The following is a 13,458-nucleotide window of genomic DNA, read 5'->3' as shown; positions in this document are numbered from 1 at the left end:
ACACTCACACACCACTGTGCATGCATACAGTCACTTTGGGGCATTCAATTACACAACTGTCTCTCTCATGCACACATACACACACCTTCTTCGCACTGGCTCCCACCTCCACTGCTGCTGAGTGCTGTCAGCTTGTGCTGACCTGTATGCAGCAGTCAGGGAGCCAGAGGGCCCCCCCCCCCCCCCCCCGCCTCCTCTCACTATCTCCGCCGCTCTCATCTTATTTTTCTCATTTTTGTAAACAAATTTAAAACAGGCAAGAGAAGAGTTGATTACTAAGCGGTTGCTCTATATTAATTTTTGCCACTCCTTAGTGTGTGGATGTGTTATTAAGGAGGAATGCACTCTGTATGTTTTATGGTTTATTTTCTCCCTGTCGCTGCTGCTCCTCTCCCTCGGTCTCTTTCTAAGACTATCTGGGACAAGCAACAGAGCAGCTTGCTGGTAATCATAGCTTTTTCATCACGTCTCTCACTGACAGCCTACGCAGCAAGAGGTCTCCGAAAAGGGCTGCGAAAATATATATTTTCTTGCAACTGAAAACAATGCCTCATCCAATAAGATTTGTTGGCTTTTTCTCTTGCATAATTGGTTTTAAGTTGAAGGTGCAGCGATTCAGGCAGGGTGAGCTATTTGAAATTATCCTGATGCGGGACATCTGTCATCTTCTCATAGATTTAGACGATGTGCCGCTGGGATGTGAGGAGATATTCCAGGGAGGGAGGGTAAAAGACGGGAAGAAGGAAGCGAGAGATGGAAAGGCAGAGAGAGGGAATTTGAGACCGAGAGAGAGAAAGGTTTTACATGTGCCGACTGTGCATAATTTTGCACTTAATGCTTGTGAATCAGTGCTAGCCGCAGCATTTGTGTGTGGTGCCGCTTATGACACATCATAAGCCTTGCCCAGCAAGGATTGAGTTTGAATCCCGGGCTTGGCGTGTTCAGCTAAGAACTGCTAATGCTTCTTAGAACTACTTAGGAAAATGGGGACACTCTCTGCTTCCCATTCTGTTCTGCCTGCCACTCACGCCTTTTTTATAATTATTATTTGTGTTCCCTATTTTTAAGTAATTTTGGCTGCAGTCCATTCCTATTGTTACTCACACATCGTCCCTCCATCTGTCCATCTCTCCGAGACATACTTCAGTAAGAGACACATAAACACTCCAGCCAACAACTTTCCAACTGGGCAATTTTGTGAGGTATCTTTTTTTTTCTAGCGCTCCCAAGCAACAACACGGAAATCCCAAGTCCCAATAGTCAATGTTTACAAATTAATTTACATCAAAGGGAAACAATTTCAATTGAACTTGTTCCTTGAGAACTTTAGAAACAAAATTATATTACTGAACAAAACAAAAAAAAAACAGATTGTACCATCAGTCCGGTTTTTCCTATAACTTGTATTCACATTAATTGCGGCCTCAACATCTCTACAAAAATATCATGCTTGTAAAGCATATGTAAACTGTATAATGCTGCCAAACATCTATATGGAAATCTTTGTGCATCTGCTGCCAACCAAGAACAAAAGAATGTTTCCCCTTTGAGGAAAAAATGTGGAGATATGTAATATCCCTCAGTGGCCTGCTCCACATATACCATCATTTCTTCCTGCCTAAAAAAAAATACATTAACTAAATGTGATGTGCCAAGAAAGTTGTTGATCTTTTGCCTACTATATATATTGACTTTATTAAACTTTTTATTTGAAGCGTACCAATTTTCAAATCTGCCAAATATTCAAAAAGCTTTATGCAGCTGTTCAGGAGCCTATATGCTCTCTGAATTTGACAAGTAGAACTGAAATCCAGTTTGTAAGAAGGACAGAATCTATAATCCAGCCAGTGCACGCGGTCTAGATCGTAAGATGTAATGTCTAAATGATGGGGTGGCGCAGTGGTGCAGTGGTTAGTGCTGCCTGTGTGGGATTTCTCTGGGTAATGCGACTTCCTCACATAGCCCAAAGACGTGTATGTTTCGGTTTAAGCTAACTGGAGACTCTAAATGGACCGGAGATGCGTATGAGAGTTTGAATGGTTGTTTGTCTCAGTATGTTGGCCCTGTGATTGGCTGCCTCTGCATCTGGTCCAATTTCCGACTCCCAGCGATCCCTTAAGGATAAGCAGGTATACACAATGTTTAGATGAAGTAGGCTTTTTATTGTCTTGTAATACCTTTGTGCTATATGTGTAGCCAACTTAATTTTAACAATTCGATAAAAAGAAAATTCAGATTTTCATTTATTTAATTGTAGATGTGGACTCAGCAATACAGTAATTAAATTTGCAGAGAACATTTTAAAACATATATATATATTCATTTTATTTCCATATATTTCCATTCCATTTCATTTAAGGACATTATTAAACCCGAAACCATCTTTGAAACCTGGCAACAAAATAAACGATATAAAGTGAACTGATTAAAGATGAAGCATGAACCACTTAACTACACAGAACTATTCATTCTTGTAGTGTATGCTGATTTCCTGTCCTGCCAACCACCACAGCAGGTGTGTGAATTCCTCTCCAGGAGCTAATAAAAAACCAATGAAAGGGAAATGACCTGCTTTAGTCTTTATCGAGCCTTAAAGTCAGCATGATGACTTCTGGCATGCAGTATGTGCCAAGTTGTTTCGATGTAGCGTTGGTGCTAGAAGAGGTCACCGTGCACGGTGTTAGGCTTGAAGCAAATCCAGGCTGGTGGGAGGAAGTAAGTCGAAGAAATGTCCAGTGGTCCGGTAATTTCCTGTCTGCCTCAGCTCCGTCTGTGTGCTTATAATGATGAGTTGGTCCCTGTTCATGTTTTTTTCTTAAAGATTCCTGGAGCCAGTCTTCACACTGCAGCCTGTATATTTTTTTTCTGTATTTTGCAAGTGAAAAAGACTATGTTTTTGTGCTGCCAGAAGAATAAACCTTAACTTGTGAACTAGTTGTTTACATGACAGTTTAAGTAACTGGATTTGTAAAGAAAGCGTCTGATTTTGCCAGACAGTTGCAAGGCCGTTGCAAGCCATGACATCAATTTGCAGATCTTTGTTGAAGTGTCTTGGATGGCATGAGAATGTCTAAAAAAGAAAAGAGACTTGGGGAAGTGATGTGTTGGGGGAAGGATAGTAATGGTATAAAACAACTGCTGATTTATTTACATCCCTAAAACCCATATCCCATCTGTGTCCCCACGGGCCCCCAAGTGTGTCAGGACAAACTCCGGGCTTTATTATACATTCATTCCTTGCATTTGTTGAGCAGGAAGTGTATGGCTCTTACACACATAAGATGTCCCTTCCTTTCTCCCAGAAATTATTCAGTATGCTCCACATACAAACGACAGACAGATTGCACACAGTCAAAACACAGACCATCTCTGTGAGCTTGAGAGCTTTCACTCAGTCCCATTCAGTGTTGGGAAGGATACTTTCAAAACGTATTCCGTTACAGAATACAGAATACATGCCCAAAAATGTAATCTGTAACGTATTCCATTACATTAACTAATCTGAGTAACGTATTCTGAATACTTGGAATACTTCCGGTTTGTATTGCATATTTTAAGTGTATGATTGCGGCGTTGTTATAGTCAGTGGAGCAGCAGCAGTCTAAACTCTCTCTCCGCCGATGCGGCGCGGCAGCTGGATGTCCGGCTCCCATCCTCTCCCATCTCTGTGCTGGCCCCACCGGAGGCTGAAGCCCCCCCCCCTACGCCAAGGCTGCCTCGCGCCGTGCAGCGATCGTTTCGGCGTCGAGCCTATTTTTTGCGCTTGACGCGAGCGTATCGCTCCAGGAAACACACCGAAAAATGATTTTAAACGATATTGATGATATTTTATATTATATATTATATAAATGATAAAGTATGCATCCCATAGTTTGTATTCCCCTTCTGTTGTCCTGGAGTTTTAATTTTACCAATTTTACCAATCACATTATTAAATGCCCCCCTCTGCCCATCCATACAGACACACAAGCAGTCATAAAGATAAAAAGAGGGGGGGGGGGGGTTCCGGTGTGAACCCGGCGTGCCTCGCTGGCCTCCTGCAGAGCCATGACAGCGGAGCTCTGGAAGCGCAGGTCGTTCTTCTCTCACCAGGCGCTGGAAGGGCAGCTTGCGGATCAGCAGCTCTGTAGATTTCTGGTAGCGACGGAACTCTCTCAGAGCCTCGGTCCCGGGCCTGTAACGGTCCCGAGCGGGTAGCGGTGAGGCTTCTTCACGCCGCCAGGGTCCGGGCGCTCTTACGGCAGCCCTGGTCTCCGGCTGCTTCCTGGGGGCTTTGCCGCCGGTGGATTTACGAGAGATTGAATAAACTCATGAAACAGAGAAGTACCGTTATCTAATCCACTGATTTCAACAATGTAACTGTATTCTGAATACCATCTATTTAATTTGTAGCTGTAACGGAATACAGTTACTCATAATTTGTATTCTAAATACGTAACGCCGTTACATGTATTCCGTTACTCCCCAACACTGGTCCCATTCCATATAATTGAATGTTGCACAAATAACAGCATGCAACATCAGTAAAAAAAAAGAGTCAAACATTTTGTTTTTACAAAGTTAACTTTAGTTTAGCTCTGTCTGAAATGGAGGCAGTGCGGTGGTGCTCTGGGACACTAAGAATATTTGATTAATCTTGTTAAAGGATAAGACCTGTGAGATTGACTTCTTTTTGGATTAAACACAGGTTTATTGCAATGTTTAATACATATTAACACCGCTACTCCCTCTTCTATTAAATTTCTGATTAGAAATGTAAAGGCCCAGGATGTAGTCAGTCCCCTGGAAATACACATAAATCTTAGTGATTATCTATAAGCCTTAACATAGTCTTTTATCCTTGAGTTATATGCAACAGCTGTTGCGGTTACGTTGTATCTAGATGGAAGAAAATAATGTTTGAGTCCATGGCCCTAGAACCAAATAAACTCAAGCTTCTTTTTTTTGTGCCTCAGACATGTCTCTGTTCTCAGACCGAACACAGTACACAGAAACTGATTTAGATTCCTACGCTCCATCTTCTTCATGTTTGCTGTAGAGCCAGCGCCTGCTGGAGAGGAGAACCACATGGAACACTTTCTGGTTTGAAAATGTAAAATCACAAAATCCTGTCGGTCCAGTTTCACCTAGAATTTAAGTTGAAATATTTCATCTTAAAATGTCTTGTGACTGACTGTCTTGTTTCTGTATAAACTTTGGTGCATTTACCAAGACTTGTTTGTCAAATCGATTTGGATGTCTCAGTGCCAGCGACAGCCAGTGGCAGGAGGCATTATGTTTTTAGATTGTCTTTCCGTTCGTTCCATTTTTGTCCCATTCGGTTACTGTGACCTTACAGTTCAAATTTGTGTCTTGTGAACGCAGCATCTCTTGATCACCATTTCTCAAAATTTGGAAATTACGCTCAATTGGCTCAAAGAACAACTAGATTTTGCTAGTGCGTGGTGGAAGGTCCTAATGCTCTTGTGAATGTGATATATCAGGAACACCCCATTCATTATATCTGGCTCAAACGTTCACTCTCAAAGTCTCAAAGATGACCTGAATAGAATTTGGAGGTCAGAGGTCAAGGTCACTGTGACCTCACTAACTATTTTTGCCTTGTAAATGCATTATCTTAAGAACGTCTCAAGCTACGTCACAAATTTAGACGCTTGGATTAACTGATTAGATGTGGGCGATCCAAGGTCACAGTGGCCTCACAATACATTTTGGGCCCTTGGCTGAGACTATGCGACTGCAGTTTGGTATTTATAGGGAGATCATTTTTTATCATTTGCACATTTTATTCGACATCAACATGGTTTGGTCTCATGTTTGTCCTGATCTCAGCCTAGCAATCCAAAGAATCTGTTTTTAACTTGAACTTGACTGGATGTATTTTGTACTTCACACTGATGAGCTTGTCTTAACTGTGTCCTCATTATCCCCACAGTGGTGACATGTCCTACACCCCCAGCCATTCCAAACGGCCTTCTGGAGGGCTCAGTGCTCGAGTGGGGAACCAGTGTGAGCTACAGCTGTCTACCTGGCTACGAGCTGTCCTTTCCCGCCGTGCTCACCTGCACAGGCAACGGGACCTGGAGTGGAGACCTGCCTCAGTGCTTGCGTGAGTCACCATTTGCTGAAGGAAGAATGACTTTGACCTTCTGTAGGTGGCATAATTTCTCATTGGTTCTATCCATGGAGCCCCCCCAGCTGATCAATGAGAAATGAGCTCCGGAGAGTCAGACTCACTCTGCAAACTTCTGCACAGCCCCATGCATTTGAAAATCCTCCTTTGTGCTTGTGTCCTTACAATATCGTCAATTATACTCAATATCAAGAGAATCTCACCACAGCTAAACCTGTGTGACGTAGAACTTAATCAAAATAAATTTGTCATATTCCTCAATTTATTACTTCTACCAAAAAATGTCTTCCTTCAAACATGACTTCACTGGTGACTATTCTGCCAACATCTGAAACATGGTCATCAGCACATTTAGCTAAATATGGTTTTTTTCTTTCTCTAAATCATTATCAAACATGTGGTATCCTGCGGCATTGAGAAGAACATGATTCCACAAGAGATATAATAATCCAGTCAGGAAAAGACATAATATTGTACAATTTCCTTTTGGGGAGTCATGAAATAGCAGGTCATTTGTCAAAGATCTTTAATGGGGATATACCTGCAAGTTATTTTACAACTTGTCTCATACATTCATTCATTACCTTACATTAGTTTGAAGTTGTTTCCTCCAAGGCGAGCCCTTTTACACCACTTGCCCCCTTAGAGGTTATCTCAAGTTAATGAAATTAATGAAATTCATGAATAAGTCATGGAATTTAACATCAGGGCTAAGGTGGAATACTGAATTACGATACAAATAAAATGAGGCAGTCTGGCAGAGATTTGATTATTAATGCTGCTCACTGCATTTTTTTTATATTATTCTTGTCACAAAAATGACATTTTCCCCAAAAATATAAAGTCTGAAAAGGGTATTGCATCTTACCTGTTAACAGAGACCACAAATCTCATCATTAGTTCATCAATCAAAGCTAAAGTTTACATTTTGATGAAATAAAAAGGGAATTGAACCTTTGGTCCCATATTCAGTGTTTCTACAATATTGATGATGAAAATGATGATGTGAGTGGAGTCACATAAGGGGAAATAATGATAGTCATTTTAAAGAGAGTTTTTAAGGTTGCTCAAAGACACTTTATGTGAATAAAAATGATCATAGAAAATATTAAGACCCTCTCAGGACCATCTTTGCGAGCATAATAATGACCCCCGGGATGCATGAGAGCTCGAGGGCATCACATCATTCTTACATTATATCAGCCACATAGAAATATAATATCAACAGGGGCTAACTACTTGCATGTGTTTGTGTCTCTCTAAGCGTTAGCCGTGACTTAAAAACAAATAGCACTAAAAATATTCATGAACAACTCTCCAAGTGCTGAAAGATGTGTCGTTTCTTTCTGTCTGCCGTGATGCATTTATAGCATCTGCTCTCAAACTTGTGGATGTAGGCAGTCCTCTTGCTTTCTGCTGAAGTGCCCCATTTTTCATCACACTAACTGATTATTGCAGGATTTCCTGCTATCAGACATGGATTTTATTGTGTAGGTGCATATACTAACTTTACTGAGTTTATTGCTGACTCTAGATATAGGTTTATGAATTACAGTACAATTAGCTGGTTTGCTGTTTTTCAGTGCCACATGTTGAACCACTGTCTGACACATTTTTAAAACAAAAAAAAAAATGCACTTTTGTGCTCTTTTGTAATTGATGCTTATTACAACATTTGGTGCTTTTAGCCATTTTCATTGGGGCACAATCGGTCCCATTTGGGTATCTAGCATCTGAGATCCAGCCGACAGACTGCTTGTGTTTGTGACCATGTAGCACAGCCCCCCCCGAGCAGCCATTTGTTCTTCTGAACATTGTCGTTGTTATTGTAATTGATGCACTTCAATCAACACAATGCTGTCTTATTTATATCCTCCTTAAATGTAAAGGATCATATCTGTCTGCTAGGAGCAGAAATGTGCTTTAGCACTGTTAAGTGACTAACTGCCTATTTTTTTATTGCGTGCATGTGTATCTGTGTTCTTATCTTGTTGTGGTGGCTAAAAAAAAACATAATTTTGACATAAAATGGATAAACTTCTACTCTGTAAATCATATATACTTTCTACTGCAGTTCTGATGGCCATTGACATCCGTCAACACATTATAATTTTTTTCCACAGAAGCTCCCCCAAATCAACCTCCCGCGGCTTTGAGAGCGAGTAACCTTTATGTTCCATGATGTAACATAGTGGTGTTTATTGTGTCTCAACGGAGAACTGTAATTACATTTAATAGCTCTATTACTTACGACCTAGAATGCAGGTTCCAATGTTGGTGCAAAACTGACATAAACTCAGAGCCGTACTCTATAACTGTTTGATCAATTACTAACTTCTGTGAAGAACCTGGCGCTCCTAAAGATGTTGTTAGAGCTGCGGACTCGTACTACAGTACTTAAAGTGGGAGCAGGTCTGTTATAAATCAATGAGGTTACTCGGGCAAAATAAATGAGTCTGAAAAGTGGGAACAATGGAGAAGAAAAAGCAGATCATATTAGGTTATTAAAGGCAAAAGGATTATCTGTGTGTTAAAACACCAGCACACAGCACTACCTACAGCCGGCTCAGGCTCCACCATCTATAAATCACTGCGTCGTTAAGATTTAGATCCTTAATGGTCATTTTCTCGTTGTAACTATGGGGCTGACCCTAAGTGTAGATACTTTGCAGTATTTTAATTAAGCATAAAATTGTCATGGAACAGGTGTAAATGCATGTTCATCCTTGTATGAGATGCAACGGTAAAAATGTTCTCCAAACATGAGTCAACACACTGCTTTGTCTTGTCTTGACTAAGGTTATTTTGCATTCACCAAAATAGCGGGAGGGATAATCAGATTCTTTGTGCCAATGTCATACACATTTGCTGCAAATGAAACCTGATGAGTTTATTTAATTTAATTTGGTGCAGAATAATTTTACAGCCACAGTCTTGCTGTTTTTTTCTTAACATATAGTAGGGGTGCACTGTATGTTTGAGAGATATTACTATTCATACTCAGCACTTTTAATTTAAATACAGACCAGCAATACTGCAGGAGATGCCATGTTTCTGGAAAAGCAAATCCTTCTGTGCATTTCTTAAAATCCTTACCATTGTAAGCGTGTGCAGCCAAACAGGATTAAGACACATATTCACGTTCTGTATAACAACACATGGGGAAAAAAGAGAGCAAGCAGCAAATTTCAGTATCTGAGAATGCTAGTTCATGTGTCTGCAGGGATGAGACTGTGATCCTAACTTTGAATCAGGCCTCTGCATACTGATAACTTCAAAGCATTGATAATTCATCAAGGAAGGAGAGAAGGCAATGGGAGAGCGAGTAAGAAAAACTTTGACGAGTCTCTCTCTCTCTTTCTCTGTCTCTTGCTAATCCACATACACACAACACACACAAGCACATCAAATATGCTGAGCTGGGTTTGGCCTGGGGCCATTTCTCTTATATATCCATAAAACAGAACATTATTTCCCTGCGGCCTGAGGTTTATGACTGATGCGCATGTCACCTGTTTGGCCTGTATTATCAACCATCCTCAAAAATGCTGTCTGAATACTAAGTATTACAATGCCATTTGAAAGGTGACAGGAATCCGTTTCAGATCCGGACATCCAGACATTTGCATCTGTTTTTGTTGTCACATCAGATCGGGTCAAACCGTTGGAGAATGGGTGGTTGAAACTCACAATGCATCATTTTCAGACAGGACCTCCAGTATAGGCAAACATATTTTCTAGGAAAGGATATGTCTCTGTATAAAATTATTTGTTTCTGAGATAACAGTATTTGCTGTAATGGCTTTATACAGCCATTCCTGCATAGGCTGGATTCTAATCTTCTCCTTTACTGGATATCTATTATGTCAGGGATTGGCTGTGGGAAGCCCCTGTTGGTTCCTGTATATTCTGAAGAGAGCAAGCAAGAACTTATCTGTGTCTCCAGACCTCCACACAGCAGCACATGTCAGGTCTGGAGAAGCAGCCTGCCTTATTATTGGCTTGATCCCGCAGTGCTCCGGCTGCGTGACTGAACGCTGTGACTCTTGTCCTCGCCTCTGCTCTCTCACACACTGAGCGTTTCAGAGCCTCCTACAGCTAACAAGGAACTTTTACTCATCAGTATGGTTATAGAATTTTAATGAATTTATATATGCAGTAAAGATGAATAGAAAGATACATTGGCAGGGCTGAAAAACAGCCCCCCTCCCCCCCATCAAACCTACTCAGCCTAAATTATTCCAGGCAACTTGATTGGATGTCTATAAGCAATAAATTGAATGAGCAGCAGCACTAATCCGAAGGCTTCATCTGCTGGGGCTGTGGCTGGAGTGCCATCAAATAGGCAATATCATACTAGAGGCATGGAGAGCAGCAGCGGTGGCAGATGGCTCCAGTTGTGTTAACCTTAAGGCCCTGTCAGAAAAATTAATATTTCATTTGTTAATTATTTTTGATCTAAAATTGAGAGCCATAACCTCGCTCTCTACCTCTCGCTGCCAAGATGAATATCCTCATATCTCCTATAACCACTCAGCAGAATGGGTGATGTTGGAAACTGAAAATGGTCAGACGGAGGAATTAATCCTGAGAGAAGAATGTCAATGCATCTGCCCACATGCAATAAAAAAATAGCCAAAGGAATTTGTGCAACAGGGATAATGTCAGTGCAGTTGAATAATTCAGTTCACGAAGACCGTTTAAATCATGTAGAAAGTTTTTGCAGGCAGGTACTGAAATAATTTGGACATAGTAAAAAACAATAAAAAAAAAAAGCCTCACAACAGCAGTGGAAAACATTGTAGGCTCTCCGCATCACGGTCTAATCATGTGGGCACAGCAGCAGCCCACACGACTTATTATTTCTGAATTGAATCCTGAATAGTCTACTGAACACTGCACTCAGTTGAGTAGCTGCTGTGGTATTCCTTATATGTTATGCACTTAACAGATTCATGTTTGAAAATGAGGCAGATCAAGTGCATATCCACACTGACACAGATTGAAGGAGCTGTGCGGAAATGCAGAGTGATACACCGCTGCATGATGTCTTGCAGGAAAATGTGTAATATGTGTTGGATCCGTTGACCCACATCAGCAATGCTGCACATTTTTTTCCTCTGCAGCAAAGTTCTGCGGAGACCCTGGTATGCCTGCCAATGGACGGAGAGAAGGCCGCAGTTTCATCTTCAAGTCAGAGGTGACGTTTAGCTGCGGCGCCCCCTATGTGCTGGTCGGATCAGCGACACGCATGTGTCAGGATGACGGCACATGGAGCGGATCTCAGCCTCGATGTATAGGTAATGAACATTAGCGTCACGTGCAAGACAACTGCATTTTGATTCGTAAAGCAAAATAAGAAATGTAAATGTCTGCCAGGTAGCTTCAAAAGTGAATTTGTAATGTGACGAGTCTTCCAAACGATCTTTCTCTGTTGGTTCAGTTGAAGTGGCTAACGGAATTATCAAAACAAAGTTGAAGGTGAACTCGCATCCCAGCGATACCATCTGGCACTGATGTAAAACTAAATCACTTAAATGAAATACATTATTTATAGTTGTAGTTTATAGATGTTGCTTTATATTTGCTGCTCAGTGGTGCTGGAAATGTTAACTGTTGAAGAAACATTTTTTCACACATGGTTGTGTTTTAATTCGAATTTAGTCTCACCGACTGTTTACGGTCTCACAAGTGCATAATATTATGACTTTGTTTCTAAGAAATGGATGGTCAAAGACTCTAGAGGGTGCGAGGATATTCTGCCGTGTTGCCACGCCACTTCAGTAATTGTCCTCTGGTACATAGTACACCAGAGGGAAATTGCTTAGTCATTATCAATGATTGCCCTTCTGTCATATTCTCATTTTTACTCTCCTGCATCCCTGTGCTCATCATAACTGTGATTTCTTGTTCCAGAACCCACGAGAACCACGTGTGAAAATCCGGGGACACCGGAGCATGGCTTCATGAATTACACAACAGGCTTTAAGGTAAAATGGGCCAAACTTGAAATAGATTAATTTTATACAAGTGTTGCATAAAATGTCGGCTTAAACTCTGAGGGGAATTTGTCCAAGAAAATGTTTTTCTAATGCATCTAAAAAAAAACATTCCTAGATATAAAATAACTCTTCATCTTCCATATATATCTTATTGTAAGTCGCTTTGGATAAAAGCGTCAGCTAAATGAAATGTAACGTAATACAAAGGTGATTACAGTATTTTTACTTAATATTAGAAACACCTCCCAAACATTGCAGTCTAGTGCAACACAAACTTAAAAAACTAAGCCTCTCAAAGAAAGGACTCACTAGAGTATAGGCAGCACAAGTAAACACATAACATACCGTATTTATCAGGCGTGTAGCATGTAAATATATGTCTAGTACTTCACTTACACAAAATATAACATATGGACCACAAACTGTATTTTGTGATTCATTAATAATTTAAATTATAATAATAAGTAAATAATAATATAATAATGATATTATTAATTACATCTCCACATCAAACATCTCATCTAAGCACCATTCTCAGCTCACAGCTCGACCATGTTACCTGCACTTATGCTGTGTTCCAGTCAACTCAGATCTCTACATTTTCTGACCTCCTACTTGATAAAGTGCAATTTAAAAACACTCAAAGTCGGAGTACCGACTTGTGAACCCTCTGTTGGACTCTTGTTTGTGAGATTGAGGGACAATGCGTGTGCGCGTGTTCTCTCCCTCTTATGTATTGATATGTGATTCAAAGTATAAAATTTGCGTTAAATAAATTGTATAATGTTTTCTGTTGCGTCATACCTCGTTTTCCCTCCTCTGCTTTATTTATGTATGAACGGAGGTTGCACCGGTCACAGTGTAATTCTCTCATCTCGAGCCAAATAAACATCAGCTCCTCACTGTCAGCCATGTTTGTTTACATTTGACGTCGTACCATCCCCTTGCATCCAAACACTTGGAAGTCGGAACCTGGACATTTTTAGTCGGAATATCCAAAGTTTTCTGGAACGCATCGCGAGTCCTCTTTCAAATGGGCAGTTTCTAATAGATGCTCCTTGTAGAGTCATTATTAATTCCTTTGCATGATGGTGTGTAGGTGCACGGATGAAACTGTGAGTTGTGTACTCATCCATCACAGGTGGTTGCACTGAGGAAAACCCAGCTGAAAGTCTCCACTACACTGGGTACAAACATGGTGCACATGTAGAGCTATGATAATGTGCACTCTATGCAGTTTGAGCGTACGTGTGAAATGAGCAATGCTGAAAAGCATCATGGTCCAAAAAATTGATATCATGGTCGTTGATGTGTGCTCAGCAG

The 13,458-nt window shown here is 40.7% G+C and overlaps 1 protein-coding gene across 2 annotated transcripts in view; it reads left to right on the top strand.

Annotated features, from left to right (window-relative positions):
- Positions 1–13,458, top strand: part of LOC133013799 (CUB and sushi domain-containing protein 3-like) — a 212,376-nt gene that overhangs the window by 186,134 nt on the left and 12,784 nt on the right. For both annotated transcript variants that reach the window (XM_061080848.1, XM_061080847.1), the window contains 3 exons: positions 5,936–6,109; positions 11,260–11,433; positions 12,050–12,123. In XM_061080848.1, coding sequence (XP_060936831.1) covers positions 5,936–6,109; positions 11,260–11,433; positions 12,050–12,123 — 422 coding nt within the window. The remainder of the gene's footprint in view (positions 1–5,935; positions 6,110–11,259; positions 11,434–12,049; positions 12,124–13,458) is intronic.

Source organism: Limanda limanda, chromosome 11 (assembly GCF_963576545.1).
Source record: "Limanda limanda chromosome 11, fLimLim1.1, whole genome shotgun sequence".
In the NCBI taxonomy this organism is placed as follows: domain Eukaryota; kingdom Metazoa; phylum Chordata; class Actinopteri; order Pleuronectiformes; family Pleuronectidae; genus Limanda; species Limanda limanda.
Note: the sequence above shows the minus strand (reverse complement) of the source record. Positions and strands in the feature narration are given on the sequence as shown.